General features: G+C 39.0%; 1 protein-coding gene across 7 annotated transcripts in view; it reads right to left on the bottom strand.

The window, feature by feature from the left end:
• Positions 1-833: 833 nt before the first annotated feature.
• Positions 834-19,389, bottom strand: part of LOC135582076 (uncharacterized) — a 69,248-nt gene continuing 50,692 nt past the window's right edge. For 3 of the 7 annotated variants that reach the window (XM_065137180.1, XM_065137182.1, XM_065137183.1), the window contains 9 exons: positions 18,863-18,959; positions 9,541-9,700; positions 9,421-9,469; positions 9,235-9,317; positions 7,089-7,297; positions 4,565-4,651; positions 4,411-4,486; positions 4,227-4,283; positions 834-1,538 (listed from right to left, as the gene is read on the bottom strand). In XM_065137180.1, the coding sequence (XP_064993252.1) occupies positions 1,467-1,538; positions 4,227-4,283; positions 4,411-4,486; positions 4,565-4,651; positions 7,089-7,297; positions 9,235-9,317; positions 9,421-9,469; positions 9,541-9,700; positions 18,863-18,959 (890 nt within the window). In that variant the 3' untranslated portion in view covers positions 834-1,466. Of the gene's footprint in view, positions 1,539-4,226; positions 4,284-4,410; positions 4,487-4,564; positions 4,672-7,088; positions 7,298-9,234; positions 9,318-9,420; positions 9,470-9,540; positions 9,701-18,862; positions 18,960-19,389 lie in introns of those variants that run through there. The other 4 variants (XR_010493290.1, XR_010493291.1, XR_010493292.1 and 1 more) reach the window with 4 other exon arrangements.

The raw sequence follows: 19,389 nt of genomic DNA, 5'->3' as shown, positions 1-19,389 counted from the left end.
TAAAGCAATAATTTAATTTTCCTTTTGTAAAAAGAATATATTGAGTGTACATTAAATTACCTGTTAAGTGGACAAATTTAAATGCCTAGCAACAGCAATCTCCAAGCTATTTATTTGATCAAATTCACCAATACCATTTTGTTTTTTTGATGATCAAGTTCTCCCATAACTCTCTATATCCAAACATGTTCAATAACAGTAGGGAATAAATTCATTATTCACATGTTCAATAACTTGAAACATTCATCCTATTTTGAGAAACAATCACAAATTACAAATATATCACTGAATCTTTAATGATCTTTATCTAACCTTTTGTTCTTGATGAAACAAACAGCTTTTCTAACAAGAAGAATACATTCTTCAAATTTATATATTTGAAATCAAATATCAAATAGGGTTAATATTTTTGACTCAAGAAGTAGGAAACTTTGCTTCAACGAATTGTGAAACCTTGGGATAAATTTTTCTGTAATCAGAAGGTTTTGAAACATTCGATTTTTAACAATCTTCCTTCTGCCAATAGGTACGGAAGAATTCTTGTATTATAAACTACTATATAAAATGGTTATCATTTCAGGAGAATAGTAGAAAAAACTCGTAAGATAATCAAATTGAATAATTGAGATCATGATACACAAACCCCGTATCGAGAACAGATCATTGCCTTTGTACGGTTAATGAAACTTCTTGGATGACTTGATTCAGGTAACTGAATAACATTGGGGTTTGTACCTTTAAACCAGAGGTAACTCTGATAGAACTTAAGGCGAATCACGATCTGAACAAAATTAAAGCAGCGTTATAATGGATTATGCAATCAATACAGAACATAGACCATGCAGCAGGTAATAAAAGTTCACTTTGGCTCGAGGCCAAGCACTAGAAACCGTCGACGTCCTTTTGAATCTCCAACTGGAGTCCACGTACGAGCATCTCGTACGCTGTCTAATATAACGAGAACATTCAAGAAAAAAAAAATTTGAAAGAAAAAAACAGCCATCCAATAAAATGCTTATGCTTACACATTCTTTGCAGCTCGCACTTAACTTCGAGACCGTTCCTATCATAATCCAACAGCTGCACTCAACATCAATAATGTCACTGAAACAAGTGATTATAAAAGACTGGGCAAAATGTCAAGGGCGCGTATGAAACAGTCCTTGATCCTAAAAATAGACACCTTCAGAAAACATGACGCTTTTACTCCAACTCATTGATTTTTCTTGCCTATGGAAATGTGTTTTAAATTAACATGCTCAAGAGATATCTCCATCGCACGACCATCATGATTGGTAGTGTCAGTTTGTTATCCATTGTACCTTTGCACCCGAGGATGTGCCAATTGTAGTTGCATGAGAGTGGAATCATTGCCAGTAGTCTGATGACCACCAAAGCCATATATGTATTCACCTTCAACGCACAAACTGCCAGCACGAGACTCGAGCAACCATTTTTAGAAGATTCTAAATATCCTCCAGTGGATGAGACAGTCGCCAATTTGAGCCGGTACTTCCATTTTTGTTGTGATACAAAACCTGTCAACCAAAATATTTTCAGAGTTCAGAGGCATACATATTTCTAGAATACTTTCTAGATGGTTCTTAGGTTGATAATATGTTACTTCAAAGACAAAACTAAGAGGGACTCCAATAAATTACTTGCACCAGAAATCAACATAATGCTAGAAAATTAAGGCAGCAAAATAAGACTGCTTTGACGTGAAGTTAATACAGCCATGGAGCTAGAGATTACAATCTGAAGTAGGCCAAACAAAGGTTCACTATAGATACTGGTCTAGGTTCCAGATCAGAATGATTCTTCTACTTTCAAACACATCTAAGCCTGTCTCTAACCATTATGTATCCAGAATCAAAACGTCTGACAAATAAGGAAGATGGAAAATAAGAGCAAACCTTCCACTTTATACTGTAAAGAATATTACACTATCATGATTTGGTTACTAATGGAGAGGACAAATCACAATTTTAAGGAATATTTAGCATCTCACTTACCCAGAAAACAGGCTTTATCTAACGTTACTCTTTGATAGTAGATAATGACACGTATGCCATTTTATGTCATAGTCTACACCTGATGATGGTCAGTCAGGAAAATATCTTTATCTCTCCAATTCAAATCTTCAGCATTCCAGTCAGGCTCATTGAATTTCTAGAATCTCCTGTAGGTAATGTGGGATTTCAAGACGTAACGAGGCCAACATGTTGCTATCATTCTTGGTCCTTTATCCTACCACTAGGCCATAGACTAACTAGGATGCACCATGGTCTTAGCATGACTCACATGTCACAAAACACAAGTGCCCTGATGTTATAGCCGCTAACAAAACAGAAAATGAAGTGGGCTTCACCCTCATCCAGGAGAACCTAGATATAGTTGTTTTAGAATAAAAAAAATTCTAGATACTTCATCACATTATAGCTTACACTTGATGAGGGAAGGTTATCCCACTAAGTGTGATGGCTTATTGGATCCGCTGATTAGGAACCAATCCCAACTAATCTAGATCAGGATTAGAGAAATCCCCAGATTTTTTATGGACTATGGGAATCAACCTCCAAAGGGTGAACCTTGGTAGAATCGTAAAATTATTCTTTTCCAACTTGAGTGACTAGGGCTCACATCAACAAAAAACAATCACTCTAATTTCAAGGGTAAGACTACAGATATTAATCTCTTTAGACAGCGTCATGCATTAGATTCACCCTTTGTAGAAATCGGCCTCCAATTTCAATTTATTGGCTAATCCAATCGATCAAGTTGAGTCCGATCAATTTTAATCAGTTAGTAGTCAATTAAGACAACTTTGCTTAGTGTTGATTGATTTTACCATTCTAGAGCAATTCTGAATGTTTCCTCCAGTCTATCTCTAGCATTTCCCAAAGAGAAAAAAGAAAACATGTTCCTGTTTAATAAATTTAAGTCAGTCCAATCCTATACCAAATAATTGATCTTGAACCCACTTCAGTCTTGGTAAGGTTACTTCTAGTGCCAATAGTTAATTGGATATCTTCTCTACTACTACTACCATTGAACTATTCAATATCCACTCTGTGAAAACATAGGAAGTGTAAAAACCACAGAATAAAATTCGAAGGAATGAACACACACACACACAATCTCCAAAATGGTAGAAGAGTAATATTAACCCATGTTCTAATGCGATGGATGAAGTCAAATCTCTCTAGAACTCCCAAAAGGCCAAAACAATACAACAATTACTTACAAGATCATGATTATTTGGGCTTGGCTACTTAGATCTTTTCTTGCCACTGAACTTAGGGTGCTAATAATTTCCAAAATGATGAAAAGTTAACAATAGGTGAAGAATAATCCCAGAGACAAACTTATCTTAATCCTAATTCTATACTAGTACTGCAGATCTAGCCAACAATTCGTACCAGTATCAGATTAAGATTCTAAACACTGATTAAGATAATGGATTAATCTATTTCTTGCACTCTTAGAAACTAGTAGAGTAGTTTTAAAATGTTGGTTTTTGGTCCATAGTGTTAAGTATGCAAACAGACATTAAGTTGTTAGTAGTGAAATATGGTAATCTTTTGGGTACTGATCTTTATGTTTACTAATTATTGTGGTTAATGATATTCCTCAAAGGTTTCAATTATAAATTCAAGTGACGCAAGAAGGGAAGATCAGCTTTGAGCAAAAAGAAAAGTTCCAAGTACGTTTTTTGTTTGAGAGAAAATACCAGTTTACTGGCTGCTGCAGAAAAATATGTATTTCTATAAGTGGTCAATCGCTTGTGCCATTGCAAGCAGAGTCTTCTAGCATTAATTCTGTTATTTATTTATAAGAAGAAGTTGGACAGATTAGAAGGTCCAGATTGGCTGAATCAGGATGATATGGATTTGATTAAGTAGGTTACCACGACATAAGTTGCATGATTTACTCATATTAGGACAGTTATCTTGGTTCTCACGTGGTCATGCTTACATAAATTGTTTGCTTATCAAAAAAAGAAAGCAAAGTTTTGTTAGTTGCTCGATTCTCATTGGTATTGCGTTACAGTGAGTTAAGTTGAGTCTCGAATGTAATTGTGCTTGTTTCACTTTCACAATATAATTTCCAAGGATTACATACAAGAACAAGGTATTATGGGATGTTTGGTTTGAACAGCCCTAGGCTTCTAAGATAATGATGTATAAATGAACCATTCTTTAAGAAAAACAAGATCAGCTTACAATCTTTTGATCGTCTCCGCCTGTGCACAAGTATTCATCATTTGGAGCTACAGCAATCTGCAGTTGGCAATAAATGCTCCAATTGAAGACAAGGTTCTCATGTGGCAAAAAAGTAACAAATAAACCAAGTAAAGAATTGTTATCACCATGACACATTTAAACAAGGATGAAATAATTAACTTACAGTATTAATGCATCTTGTATGGCCAAAGATATGTCTGATACAGGGTTGACCTAGGGAAACATTCCACATTGCAATACTATATATAAAGAATAACAAAATTTATCTTGTGAGCCTGACAAAAAGACGAGAAAAAAAGGAGAGAAAATGCTCTAACCTCCCATCACCGCTCACAGTTACCAGTATAGGCTCTCTATGAAGCCATCGAGAATCATTTACACCTTGATTACCCTTGTCAACATGGCTGCATAAATTTTAAAAGTTCTGATAACAGTATCAGTATGAGATAACTGGATCTTAAATTAACAACCCCAAATTAAATTAAACTATATACATGCATAGAAGACATGAACAATGATTGAAATATCGTACCGTACCAGAATTTCGACATTCGCTCGGTACGGTACGATACTGTATACCAAACGATATACCGTTCGGTGTGTGTGTGTGTGTATATATATATATATATATATATATATATAATAAAAATTCAGCGACGTCGCCGAAGTGACGTCGCCTCTCTCTTCTCCCTAGGCAGGGCGACGTCGTCTATATAAGTATAAATATATATAAAAGTAAAAAAAAATCTTATATATATTTATTATTATTATTATTATTATTATTATTATTATTATTATTATTATTATTATTATTATTATTATAACATACCATCCGATAACGGGCAGTCCGTGTACCGATCTGCTGACGGACCAGTATATACCGACCAATAACGGGCGGTCCGTGTATCGGTCTACTGACAGACCGGTACATACCACCCGTACCGGATGGTATTATTCGAAATTAAAGATCTTGGACATGAATACCAATCCTACGGGTCTCAAGTCTAAAAAAACTAAAATACACTAAGTAGGCATCATTAATGAGACCAATGTATTATATAAACTGGGCATACCAGTCAGTATGGGTCGGTAACTACTGGTCCAACCATGAGCTAGTAAGTGGACTACTAGTTTCCACCGACTACAAATTCATATCAAGCTTACTACCTGGAATGACAACCATCCTAGGTGTACCACCCAATTTCATTAATGAGACCAATGTATTATATAAACTGGACATACCAGTCAGTATGGGTCGGTAACTACTGGTCCAACCGTGAGCTAGTAAGTGGACTACTAGTTTCCACCGACTACAAATTCATATCAAGCTTACTACCTGGAATGACAACCATCCTAGGTGTACCACCCAATTTTTATGGTTGAAACTGGGTGTATTGGACAGTAAACTTACCATCCAATATCTTATCAAATTCTTTTTATTTGCTGACAGCTATCTGTTCTATTTTTCCCTTTTTCTTTCTTTCCTTCTTCTCACATATTTCCTCTCTTTCTCATGCTCTCTCTCTTTCTCTCTCACTATCCCCTCCTCCAACACTTCCTCCTTTCCGCTGCGTCACTGATGCCGCTGCATCATAAGGGTCACCACCGCCACCACTGCCTCATCTTTTGCCTCATTCTCCACCACCACAACCACCACCTCCTCCTCATTTGCCTTCTCTTCCTTCTCCCAGGCATCTATTCTCCTCCTTCCCTCCTCCCTCTTTCTCTCTAGTCTGGGCGAAAAAGTCCTATATGAAGTATAAGGACATCAATCTATCTGAAATCATACTAGTCCAAAGGCCAACTGGTATCAACACAGGACAAGTTTTTTAACCTTAATTGGAAAGTTGGCGTTGTCATAGTGTTGATAATTAGCATTAAGAACTAAACTCCACTAAATTCTTCAGATTCTATAAAAATTAGCCCCCAGTCTACAACCCCTTTTCGACCTTTCAAAATACACAAAAGTCACACCTCGTACTACCGCAGCTTGAGGAGCAATATGATTATTTGAAACTAATAATTGTATGTGTACAATACAGCTTCTTACAATATGCCAATCATTATAATACATGATTCACATTGCATAGCCAGGTCATATTTGTCAGATATTGAAAAACCATATTTGAAATTTTAGTATAATAACAATGATACTAGAAATAACAACAATATCCTTCACTTCCTACAATTTCATAGTGGATTGGATTACAGTTCTTTTCTAGTTACCAGGGAAACTTTTCCAAAAACATCCACGGATCATTATGCATTTACACAATCTCTAACCATCCAGTCTTTTGATTTCTGCTCCCTCTCTAAGTAAATGTACTTAAACTAACTAGCATTTTTCATGGTACTTTTGCATGTTCCAACCCTCGAAAATTTTCTCTTGTTTTATCCTTGATTGCTTCTACCTCTTGACCAAGAATGAAATCAACATTGGTCCCAATACCACTCGTGCTAAGGCTAACCGCCTACCACTATATTGTGAACAATAAGGTGAAGCAGGTAGAGTTATCAAGGATGATGGTGTATCCATTTGCACATAAAATGGTATTCACTTGACAGTTCTCTTATGGTAAAATTGCCTACCAACCTAATAGATGGACATTGGGATTACTCATGTTACATCAACTTCGCGGATAGATATGTCAGATTGAACTTTTCCTAGATATGGACACCAAGCTCATATCAACAAACTTCAATCAGCATCAGGCTCAGATATGAGTAATATGAGAAAAGTAGCATTTAACTTCGACTAAATAACAAACCCCTAAGCTCTTTTTGCAAAATTACAAATTGATTTTTATAAAAACAAGGAATTATATCGTTTTGCACACTTACCCAGGAAGTTGACCTGCATATTCTGCAGTCGGCATTTGCTTTCCATGGTTTAAACAGTGCAAAGGTCTTAAGAATCGCATATCATTGCTATCATGGGCTATTTGCCCATGGTTCAATGGCAAGATTCGTGTATCCCATACCAAGGTGTTATTTGATGTACTGGAGGCAGTAAAATAGGTTCCACAGTTGCTAAAAGAAACAGATGTCACCTGTGACAAAGAAAATGAAACCTTAAATTAAAAAACAAAGAAATAGTTTACTTATAAGAAAACTATAAGTATAACAGCTGAAAAATGGTGCCCACATTTAGGCAGGCAGCCAGAAGTATAAAATACTACTTATTCAGCAATGTTTAGACAATTTAGAATTTTAAGGCCTGTCCTCGTAAGGAGTACCTATTAATCCATTGAGATCAAAGCTGATATCTTAATTTAAAAGGACAAAACAAGAAAACTGATATTTTAGCGTAACGTGCACCAATATTTAACTTTTGAAGATATAACAAAATAACACTCACTTAAATGGTAATCATCTAGATAAAAAAAAACAATATTATACTAACTTCTGGTTTAAGACATGTAACCTACTTACTGCGATAAAGATAAGTAAACATCATCATTCCAAAAAGGCACATGTTTGTTAGAGTTTGTTAATATTGGGCCCAGATTGCAAAATGTAGCTTCAAGTAAACATTGATCTTTTCATTCCAACATATTCCTTTTTACTAAGTTAATTTCTTCAAATATGTAAACAGTCGTTTTGTCTTACTCCAATGATTTCAACCATACTCTTATAACCAATCTAGAAAGCAAGGAGTCTGTATCATGTAACCGATCCATACCGGTTCCCTTTCCCATAGATACTGAACTGCCAATATGACAAATGTTTCTGTTGGTCTAGCAAAATATATCAGACCAATAAAATACTTTTCTTCTTTTCTCAATGTTTTCAATCATAATGTAGCAATATGACCACAATGATGTATCATAATCGTAATATCTCAATAAAAATAATATGTGATAACTTACTAAGCCAAGCTAACTACAATAATACATTGTAACTCAATTAAAAACCTCAAATATGATAGTCTCATGATTAGAACACAAAATATTAATTAGTGAAAGAAATATAATTCCACCCTATAAAGTTAAAAAGTTAAAACCATGAGTGGCATCGGGAGCTAGGAGGTCTACCAACTCTTTTATTATTAGTGTTACTAGTCCCATGTGATCCAATTGCTAGCACATACACTAATTTTGAGTCCTATGAATCAATGGCTATCAAATAATTTATGTTAATGAAGCAAAGAGTTCTAATGGAACAACAAGGTAGGTTCTGGACTGGCTAGGTTGGAACAGGGTCTGAACCAACACAGACCTATATTATACCTGTTTCAACCTATACCAAACCCATACTGACCTATATAATTGCTACACTTGATGTCCACTTCAATTCAGGATGTAACACCCAACTTGTGATGCTTAATGTCAGATTTCATCAACAGATAAGAAATGTAGTATCTGTACCAAGTTATATGGAATTATATGGCACTCCATGCCAACAAGCACTAAGCATTTGTTATAGGGCAGTTCAGGATCTTACACACATGATCACAAGACAGTTACTTTGCATTTCAAGTCACATTTTAGGTTTTGTAATTCTAAAATATGTCTTGCATTTGCTTAATTTCTAGAAGCTTCATTGGTAATCTTGTTCCATCAAGTTTATGTTTTACAACTCAACAGACAAAATTTAAGTAATCATGCTTTACAATTGTAATCCTTATTTCCAGCAAAACACAAGCGATTATCAACTAATGTTTTGTGCTTGGACAATAGTATACCGAACAATAAGTGATAAAGAACAAATGTAAATTATAGATTTTGAGAAACAGCAGTATTGAGAGATAAAAGCACCTAACACTAGTCAGAGGTGAGGTGTTTACATGATCATCCTAGGAAATCAATAACTAATTAAATGTTACTTGTCACAGATACAAACTGATCAATGTAATAGATCAACAGAAGCACTAGCTAAAAAAGCTATTGCTTGTGCCTTTTGCATGGAACAATGAAACAAGTTCAAAAAATGATGAGAGGTAAACTTAGTTTTATATATAGCCAACATCTTTCAGTGTTGCAACTACCTCAAAACCAGACCCCACAGAGAGATGATTGATTGCACCACATGTCCGGACATCAAACAAACCAATGGTCCCATCGCCAGCACCTATATAACAAAACAAGAAACATACAGGTACAAGGAAGAATTAAATCTCCTGTAGATGAGAGCTGGCATATGTTTGACACCATTATTATAAAACAGAACGCACCTGTGATGATAGTGTTGCCAGCTGGATTTACCTTCAGAGAAGTAATATACTGTATGCAAGCAAAGTGTATTAGTGAACTAAACAGATGAATGTTTTAATATGCAAACAAAAACAACCTACAGAATCATTTGCAGTGAATGAAAGACAGGATTCTGCAGATTCAATATCCCATAGTTGCACGATAGCAGAACCACTATATTCACAATCACTTCCGCACACCAGAATATTTTCACTGCAGAACTCCATTGCAACAACCAAAGGATGAACCTGGTCTCTCGTTCTGCAATTATGTGAGGAAAGGCACACTAGTAGATCTTAAAACAAGTGGCCCAAAAAGTTATCACAATTCGTTTAAACTGCATAAGAACAAAACAACAGCATGAAAATAATTAACATCACAGCCATTAGCCAGTGCACATTTGCACATTCATGTACATAGGTGTAGCAAACAAGCATAATAAAGAACTGTAGTACTAAATGTGTTACATTAAAGAAATCAGTATGCTTCAGATAACTAAACAAAATATAAGATATACCATTTTTGGGTACCTATTTTAACTGCTAATGAAGAACAGAGCTAGAGAAGATGTCTAGGACCAAAAGGAGATTCAGAAGAAACAAGTAATAGTAAGATGGAATAATATGAAGAAAAGTTTAAAGAATCCCCTTTCAGAATTTAAACACAGAAATATGTGTGTATATATGTGTGTGTGTGTGTGTGCATGCGTGTGCACGCGTGCCTGTGGTTTGAAAACTTCAGGCAATTAGGAAGGTTTTATAAATTCAAAAACCATAAAAGTTTTGCCTAACTAGTAACCACCCATGTTTAAACATGAATCACACAAGCTACAACCTCAATTATGAGGAAAGGTAGTGTCTTGTTCTAAAATTAATAGCAATATAACCTAATCCGGTTATGCTTCTGACATAAGACATAGGACCAGAAAAATGGTCCCTATTTCAATGCTTACACTAGAGATGGCAAAAAATCAGGTCCAAGTGTCTAAGTCAAGTCTAATCAACAAGTTATTAGGCATCACCGAGTTGACACGGACTTAGCTGGTTTTGCCTAAGTCGTGCGGCACCCTCGCGCGTCCGTCCACAAAGGTCAGCCTCCCCGAAGCCTCCCATTGTCCCTTAGGACCAACCAAAGAGAGAACGGGTTAAAAGAACGCCTCAATCGAGATCCACAAGCAGACATGTCCGAAAAACACTTTATAGACAATGCAAAACACAAACAGACTTTACAGGCTCTGAACAGTGGCACAACAAAGGGTAAAATGGTCCATTACAGACCGAAAAGCTCTCGCACGTGTCCACATGACACAACCTTTATTTACAAGCCTAAAGAGGCCACCAACCCAACTAAAATGGGACTATTATGCCTTCGGCCGCCCCTCTACATGTTGTACAAGGCATGAACATGCCAAAAGACACGGACATACATAAGCATTACATTAAACACCCTGTTTCGAAGTTTGTCCGTGACATTCTCCCCCACTTATCCCTTCGACGTCCTCGTCGAAGCCTTTGTGAACACTGCAACTCTTCGCCTTTGCTGAGTCTTCAATCTTCTGCTCCAGCTGCAATGCGCCTCCTGGCTCCCAGCTGCTCTCCGCTGCTGTTTTTGAGTAGTCGAACCTTTAATCCGCCATGCTGCTTCAACTCGCCAATGACTCTGACTCTGGTGTGGGGTTGGCTGAGTTGTGTTGATCATTGTTTATTCCTGCGGATCCCCCAGATGAAGGAAAAGACCATCCTTACTGCGCCAGTCTCTCAAAAATTCCACATGCTGCTTGAACTGGGTGGATGCTTGTTGGAGCTTTAACGAGCATCGCCTCGCAAACTTCTGAAGTTTTGGGTCCTTCCTCCACAACATCTGCTCATTGACTCTTCTTTCAGTTAGTTGTCACATCCAAGTAGGTTCGCATCACTTCCGCTTTCGATTGGCATTTCGTTGGGAAATGAAGCGGACAATCTACTCTCAGTAGCACTGATCACCGTTGGTGAGGATTTGACAACTATTGTCTTCTATTATCTTCGAAGGGTCTTTGAACTTGTGCAGAGCTCCTCTGCTGGATAGATAAGAGAATTGGGGTACTCGGTTTCGCCCATCCTCTTAAGAGTTGAGAAGGCAAAGGTTACTTGACTTCGCCCGCCTCCTCGAGGTTGTACTTCATGCATCGAGCTGGTTACTGGCCTTCGCCTGCTCTTTGCTCACACTTCTGAAGCACATGAAGTGTTTACACTCCTTGCGTTGAGTTAGCTACTGTGATTCACCTTCTCAATGCCATCGAACTTCTGGAATGCGGGAAGTTTTCACCCCAACTTGGAGTAATTCTCTGATAGATGAGGTCGCCTCTGGGATTGTACCGTCTTCTCCATCAACCCTGCTGCCTACTCCACTGAGTAGCAAAGGTACAGCACCGCATACTGCTTGCTTCGTTCCTTGGTCGTGCACTCTTGCATGACCCGAAGTCCTTCACTTACGGCTTTCTTGATGAGAAACTTGTTGACACCGGTCTTACGAAGTTCTTCGACCTCTGCCCTTCAGCCTTGTCTCGGTACTTGAAGATTGCCTCTGCATTCTCCACCTCCTCGGCCCCTTTCACGACCAAGCGCTCTCCCTCCATGAGAGCAAGGGATCAATGACTTTCACGGAAGTCCCGCCTCTGCGGTACCATGGCGCTGCCATGCCCATGGCACTACTATCCGTCGCCTCGCATCTACATCCCTTTTCTTCACAATCAGTAGATATGCCTCCGTGACACTCCTCCGAGTCCACCTCCATTCTAACTGATTGCTTGATTTTGGGTAGCTAAGTCCCTCTAGACTCGTCGTCGCTTCCTCGCCCCTTTCGACCTCCTGCTTCAACACCTCTGTGTTCTCCAAGCAGTCTGTTTGGTCGATGGAAAGACAGACTGCAACTCCCATGCATGGCCTCTGCCATCACATTGTAGGGTTTGCACCGATTCTGTTCTCCTTAGCTTCCTTGGTAGCAACGTTCGCTTACTCGGCCTTGTCCTCTGACTTGCCGGGCTCCCTTAAGCGAATATGAGCTCTGGAGCAGTCCAACTCTCCAGCTGCTTCGATCATACCTCTGCATGATCAAGTTCCTCCCATGGAACTCACTGGTACTTGCATTCAAACTTTTCCCTTGGTGGAACCCAGCCCCCATATGCTGATGACCAAGGCTTTCATCAGAAGCAAAATTCGATGCACGCACGGAAGACCCGCCTCTGCGGTACCATGGCCTTCACTCCTTGAATCCATAGCTCTTCTTGCCGTCGTGTTGTTCACCGAAGTGGAGCTTCCAGTAGCTCCCGATCATACCTCCATATGATCCAGTCCCTCCCGGGACTATGTCGTGTGTGTCGCATTGCCACGAACTGTTCTACCACGATCCGCTGCACCATGTCGCCTCCTGGTGACATCTCCATTGCATTCTGATCCTTGTGAAATAAACTCGAATTATGAACCCTCCATGTGTGGCCTCTGCCAATATATCGCAGGGTCTCCTCCACCTTCGATTTTGTTCTCTCCTTTGGCAATCGACCTTCATCCACCCACTCTTGGGTCACACCTAGATGAAGCACCGCTCTAGGACAGTCCGTCGCCTAGTAGCTCCCGAAGTCCACCGACTTCACTATAATCTGTGCACCATTGTCTGGATCGTGGGCCTCTGCCCCTACCAGCAGAATCTCCGCTGCGCACTGCTTCCTTCATAGCAACTCGAATGGCAACACTGTGGCATATTCTTCAAGAGTACCCGCCTCTGCGTCCTCTTGCCCCGTGCTAAGGCCTTCTGTACCCAACTTCGCCTCCGCAAATTGAGTCGCCTTAGTTCCTCCTTCAAATACTTCTCCGAGATAAGGTGCATGTGCCCAGAAGCTCCCTTCATCTTTGGCACCATGCAAGATGAGTCCACTCCGTCAGAATGAAGGACCCATGGAACAACATGATCCTGCTCTTGCCTCTACAAGAGTTCATGTCCTTGACCTCTGTCTAAGGAAAGCACTGTGCCTCTGCTCCATGTTCCAACTTCTCTGCTGGCTCCCTTCATGCGGCTTGGGTACTTCGCCAAGTTACACCCAAGTTGCTCCGCTCCTCGTTTTTGCATTGAGTCGATAGTGGCCCTCGCGCCCACCATTCCACGGGTCAGCCCTCCCTTGAGTCCGATCTCTACATCGACTCCAAGTGTGCCTTCATTTAAGTTGCTTTAGGTCGCTCCCCCACTTGATCTCGCAATGCATCCACCAATGCATTCTCTCGAGCGAGATCATGCGACAACTCCTCGCCGCTTGCTCAGTCCATCGAGCTTCGTGGAGTTGTTGTTTGTTGAGGTACTCCTCCTCAACATGTGAGGTCCGTCTCACATGATTCTCCCTCTGGAGAGCCGGGACTTATCCCTCCTGGATAACTATCCCGTTGGAGCAACATCTCTCTTCGTTTTGGAGACCACCATCCCCTTGGACTACTCCGATCTGCTGAACAAACTGTGCATTGTTCTGCCTCCTGCAAATGCACTTGCTAGATTGCGACTCCTCGTCAATACAACCACCGCTGCACCCCTCAAGGCCTAGCAACATGCTGAACTCCTTGCACACTTCAGCCTCCTCCGGACGTATCCTTCGCATGCCAAAGAGAAAGTTTCAATGCTCCATAGCGCCAAGTTTCGGTCGCCTTGGGATGGCCACGAACATTCCGTCGTCCGCATACAAGCCCATGCATGAATACTAAATTCTTCGAGTTAGCAATTCCCCTCACCTTTGTGAGCTTTGCATAACTCTTTTGGTCGTTGAGCAACTCATTCCACCTTGCATGGTCTCATTCTTGCCAAGCGCCTCGCTTGCCTAGAGCACCATCAAGTATAGTTGTTAACGTTGAGCCGTAGCTCAAACTCAGCCATCCCAACCTTTGTGCGCTCCAAATTCTTCCAAGCTTGCCTGTTCTCGTGGTGCCTCTTGCGCGAAGGGTTGGCCATTCCTCTGAATGCCAATCTCAGATGCCCGCTCCTCTGAGCGACTCTTTTCCCTACATCTTCATGCCCGTTTTCCCTCAAACGGTCGCGCGTGTGCTGACTGCCCTTAACGCAGCCCTGCTAGGTCCCCCACGTTTGCATGTCAAGTGTTTCTATGAGTGCTTGTCCCGCTCTGATACCATATGACACGGACTTAGCTGGTTTTGCCTAAGTCGTGCGGCACCCTGGCGCGTCCGTCCGCAAAGGTCAGCCTCCCCGAAGCCTCCCATTGTCCCTTAGGACCAACCAAAGAGAGAACGGGTTAAAAGAACGCCTCAATCGAGATCCACAAGCAGACATGTCCGAAAAACACTTTATAGACAATGCAAAATACAAACAGACTTTACAGGCTCTGAACAGTGGCACAACAAAGGGTAAAATGGTCCATTACAGACCAAAAAGCTCTCGCACGTGTCCACATGACACAACCTTTATTTACAAGCCTAAAGAGGCCACCAACCCAACTAAAATGGGACTATTATGCCTTCGGCCGCCCCTCTACATGTTGTACAAGGCATGAACATGCCAAAAGACACGGACATACATAAGCATTACATCAAACACCCTGTTTCGAAGTTTGTCCGTGACAGAGTGTCGATACAAGACAGTAAATACAAGATGTTCAACAATAAAAAATGTTTCATTAGATTAGAAAACAACAATCAGAAACATTTAATCTGAAGTTTATAAACAGATATCACAAATAAAAAAGTTCAAAGAAGAAACTGAAAAAGTTTCTCAACAGTCAACATACAATAAATTACACAACCATTTGTTAATTAATCCCAATGGAATTGGAAACACAAGCAGATAGAGGGGTAAAAACACCTGCAGCATGTTAACTTGTACCTCCATGTTAAAATCAAACAAAAAAAAAAAATACAGCAAATAACCCACATTAAAACCTCAAGAAGAGCTCAGGAATTAACTAAATTGAAAAAAATGAAACCCTTGAAAGGGTTTCAGATGATCAGAGTGAAGGTCCTACCTCCTAACTCTCAGATGCGAATTGAACAAGCATCTCCAAAATCAGAGCACAATATAATAAGTATAAGCATCATCATGTTTCATCAGGATAAGGAAAGGCAACGGCCAAGGTTTCCATGCAGAGAGATGAAATAGAAGCACTGCTTTGGTGAGGAAGGCATTACGCAGATTTCACTGATCATAAACCTTGGTCGAGAGAGATGGGACAGATGTCACAGTGACAGGAAGTCCAATTTCGTGGTGGTGGAGAAGATGCCTAGATGTGCCACTTTGTAAGAAAGGAAAAGAGTAGCATTCGAACAGGGAAATGTACTATTCTCTGTGTTCACTTTTTTTACACAAATGCAGAGAGATACATGTTTAAAAAAAGTGAGTTGCTTCAAATAACCAGCTGGTCCAACTCAAAATGCCTGACTTTGGACCTGAACCCAAAAAAATCAGGTACGTGGACCTGATTTGTCCAAATAGTTAGACCTGGTCCCGACTTGGATCTGAAACAGAAAAAAATTAACATCTGAACCCAAGTGTTGGACAAGTAATTGTAAAAACCGACTCGAGGTTTCTCAATCAGTCCAGATTGGACACAGAGTTCAGATAAAATATTTGCCACCCCTATCCAACAGCAAAAGGAGGAGAAAACCAATGAGGCAACTTATTCAGCAAAAGCTTCTCTTTCATAAAAGAATTTAGGAAATCTATTAAACCAGTTGATCCTCGTGATCAGATGTCAAGTGTTTCAAACATCATAGTGAATATTTCAATCAATAATTTGTGTATCTCTACAAGTATGTGGCTCTTCTATGAACTAGAATGTCCTGGGTAAGGATTAGATAAGTGAAAAACTTAGCAACATCACTAGCCCAACTTGAATTATGAGTTTTTCATCAAGTCAAATGGTGTCCAATTAAGATATTAAGTTCATCATATATAGCAAAGGTCCAAATAGCTAAATCAGGTTGTTAAAACCTACATTTTGGTATGTAAAAAATGGTTCTTCAGAAGCTTTACATTGTATTAAACTATTAATCAACATAAAGCAAGAGTAATTATTAAGTTAAGATGAGGACAGTTTTAGAAGACGAGAACTGGAGAATAAGTAGAAATCAAGGTAGAATACACAGTTTCAGCAACATTCCACGAAATGAAGTTACAGTTCAATTATGTTCTCAGAAAGTACAAAAGAGAAAAACGTCTCCTTCAATTGTCATAAAATAAAGGAAGCATTTAGAGTAAAGTGGACAAATGCATCTGGTATCCTTTAGACCTGCTTTACAGATCAAAATGGTGGGCAAAATGAAGCAGCATATCTTTTACGTTAGTGAAAATTAAAGAAGCATGTTAAGATGATTATTGACATTATTAAGAATGATAAAGGATGAAAGTACACAGTATGTTAGGAGAGCACTAATCAAGGACAAACTGCAGAAGACTTTTAAAGGTGGCTCATACTGGTAAAATATGACATTTAAGTTTGCCGGAAAGCCATGTGATTTAATTCAAAGAGAGTAGAAAAGAACATCGTTAACTATATTGCGGACAATACATACATACCAGTCCGCTGGCGAACCAGATTGCAAACCACCCCGAACCAAGTGATCCACTAGAGGGACAGGCTTGCCCCCCCTTTATAGCTCAAAAGAGGATTGTTCAGTTCTATATGAAGCCAGTTGAGCTTTGCAGCTCAGAAGAAATTATTTTTCCTCTGGAATGAGATAAACAATTTCAGGAGTTGATCTCCTGCCAAAGGAACCAATGAACCCTCCTATGCTGGCATGCCTGTAGTATCTGTCTTGCCCAACGGAGGTTGGGTTGTTGGCTGTCTCATGGTCGCACTAATACTGAAGGCCTATGAACTGGTAGCAATTGTCTGCCTCACTAAGGAAAATTGACAGACCTATGATGGTCCATTGTTACTGCCATTGTCATGCTCATATGTTGACTGGGTCAACCGATATCTCATTACAATCCCTGTACATGTATTAATAATCCATTGATGTCCAAATCTTGGCTGCAAGCTTGGGGTCAACGTTGACATCAACACTGTGACCCTCACTTATCGTAGGTTGCAGGCTCTATAGCACACCTTTCATACTTTTTCCATTTTGCTTCTTATAACCTTAATGTTGTCCTCGTATCCAATTCTGCTTTGAATGCCTTTCTTATCACTTGGGGCACCTTTGTGCATTATGATACATCACGAAATCTTCTCGTCAAATGTTGCTTTAGGTGAGTGATTTCTCTGTCCCTTTTGATGTAATCACAATGGATGCACTATCATTGATACTAGTTATCGGACAATCGATGGGTTTGCAACCATGCCAATTGGCAACTTTGCTGCTTTGGGGCCATTCTCATACAAAAAGTTGTCTATGTAATCAGATCCATAAATCATAACAATAATTAACCTTTAACAAATAAAGCTTGATCGGCGTCAATCTAGAATGGATCTAGCGTAAATTTGCATAGATCTAAGCTAGATTTATACAGTTCTAAATGAATCAGGCCTCAATCCAAAATGGCTCTACCTTGGATCCAAAAGGATCGAACCTAGATCCACATGGATCTAAGCTAAACTAAATTTGCAAAATCCAATCTTAGATCCATGCAGAGAAAGCCTCCATCCGCAAGGATCAAGATGAAATGAAAATATATCGAGCCTCCATCCACAAGGATTGATGTGAAATGGCAACAGATCAAGTCTAGATTGGCAAGGATCCTTGTGGATCAAACCTTCATGCACAAGGATGAATGAAGCCCTAATTAAGACATTAAACTAAACAAAGATAAAGACCCTAAATTAAACCCCCAAATTAGGTTATTATTATTCAAAGATTAAACTTTGGATTTACCTAATCTTGAAGAGAGATACCATTCGAGAATAAAGTGAACCATGATTATATTTATATGCTATAAGTACTTTTTCAACATTTTCTGAACTGAACAACATTTTTATTTAACAAAAGTGCTGATTGTATTGCTTGACATAAAGTTTTACATTCTAGCTAGATGATACCAAGTGATGAAGCAATAGATTGAAGTAACCTAATAACTTAATCCATCTGCACTAATTATATATGCATTCACCTCTTCCATCACCTACTTGTTGGATAACAGATGCATTCCACATAGAAATGCTACAAATAGTAAGGTTTGCAATGGAATAATGGAGGTTTTAGCAACTGAAATAGATGATTTCACATTATCAACTTTTGAAATGTTAAAAGTACATAAGCTTTTGAAAAAAGAATAAGCAAAACTAAGCAAGCACAAAAATTACGACATAAGATCCCACTACTGATGTCAGCTAAATAGATCTTGTGCCGCCACCAAGCTCTTTAGTGCAACATCATTAATCAAACTGATAGTCATCAATCATGTAAATCAAACTAAGATTGCAGAAATGCAATCCTAACATGAAAACAAAAAAGTTGTTACCTCAAATTTGAATTCAGATCAGCATCAAGTTCACCTCTCAAAGCATCCCACAGTAGAAGTTTGTCATCTCCTTTTGCACCACTGGTGACAACAAGACCTGGATAACTTCTAGGACATTAGATAACACTATAAAGTACAATACACAAACTAAGCAATAAACTTTTAGTGTCAACAACACAAAGAAAGAAAACCAAACAGATTACAACAATAACAACAACAAAGATGTAAGTCCCAACTATTTAAGGTTGGATACATGAATCTTTTACCACCAATGAGATCAAAAGAAGTTAAGAAGTTTTATGTTTAGTTAAGTTCAAAATACTTAAATCTTTATTTATAGTTTCTATTAAAGTCTTTTTAAGTCTTCTTCTACCTCTCCTCATACCACTAACATTAATTATTTCACCTATTTTGACCATCACATCCAGAAATCTAAGCGCATGCTCATATCATCTTAAACATTTTTTTTCTCATCTTATCATCTATCAAAACAATACATAATTGTTCACGAACAAAAATACTTATTT

The sequence above is a fragment of the Musa acuminata genome, chromosome BXJ3-1 (assembly GCF_036884655.1).
Source record: "Musa acuminata AAA Group cultivar baxijiao chromosome BXJ3-1, Cavendish_Baxijiao_AAA, whole genome shotgun sequence".
NCBI lineage: Eukaryota > Viridiplantae > Streptophyta > Magnoliopsida > Zingiberales > Musaceae > Musa > Musa acuminata.
This window is presented reverse-complemented; position numbering and strand designations above follow the sequence as displayed.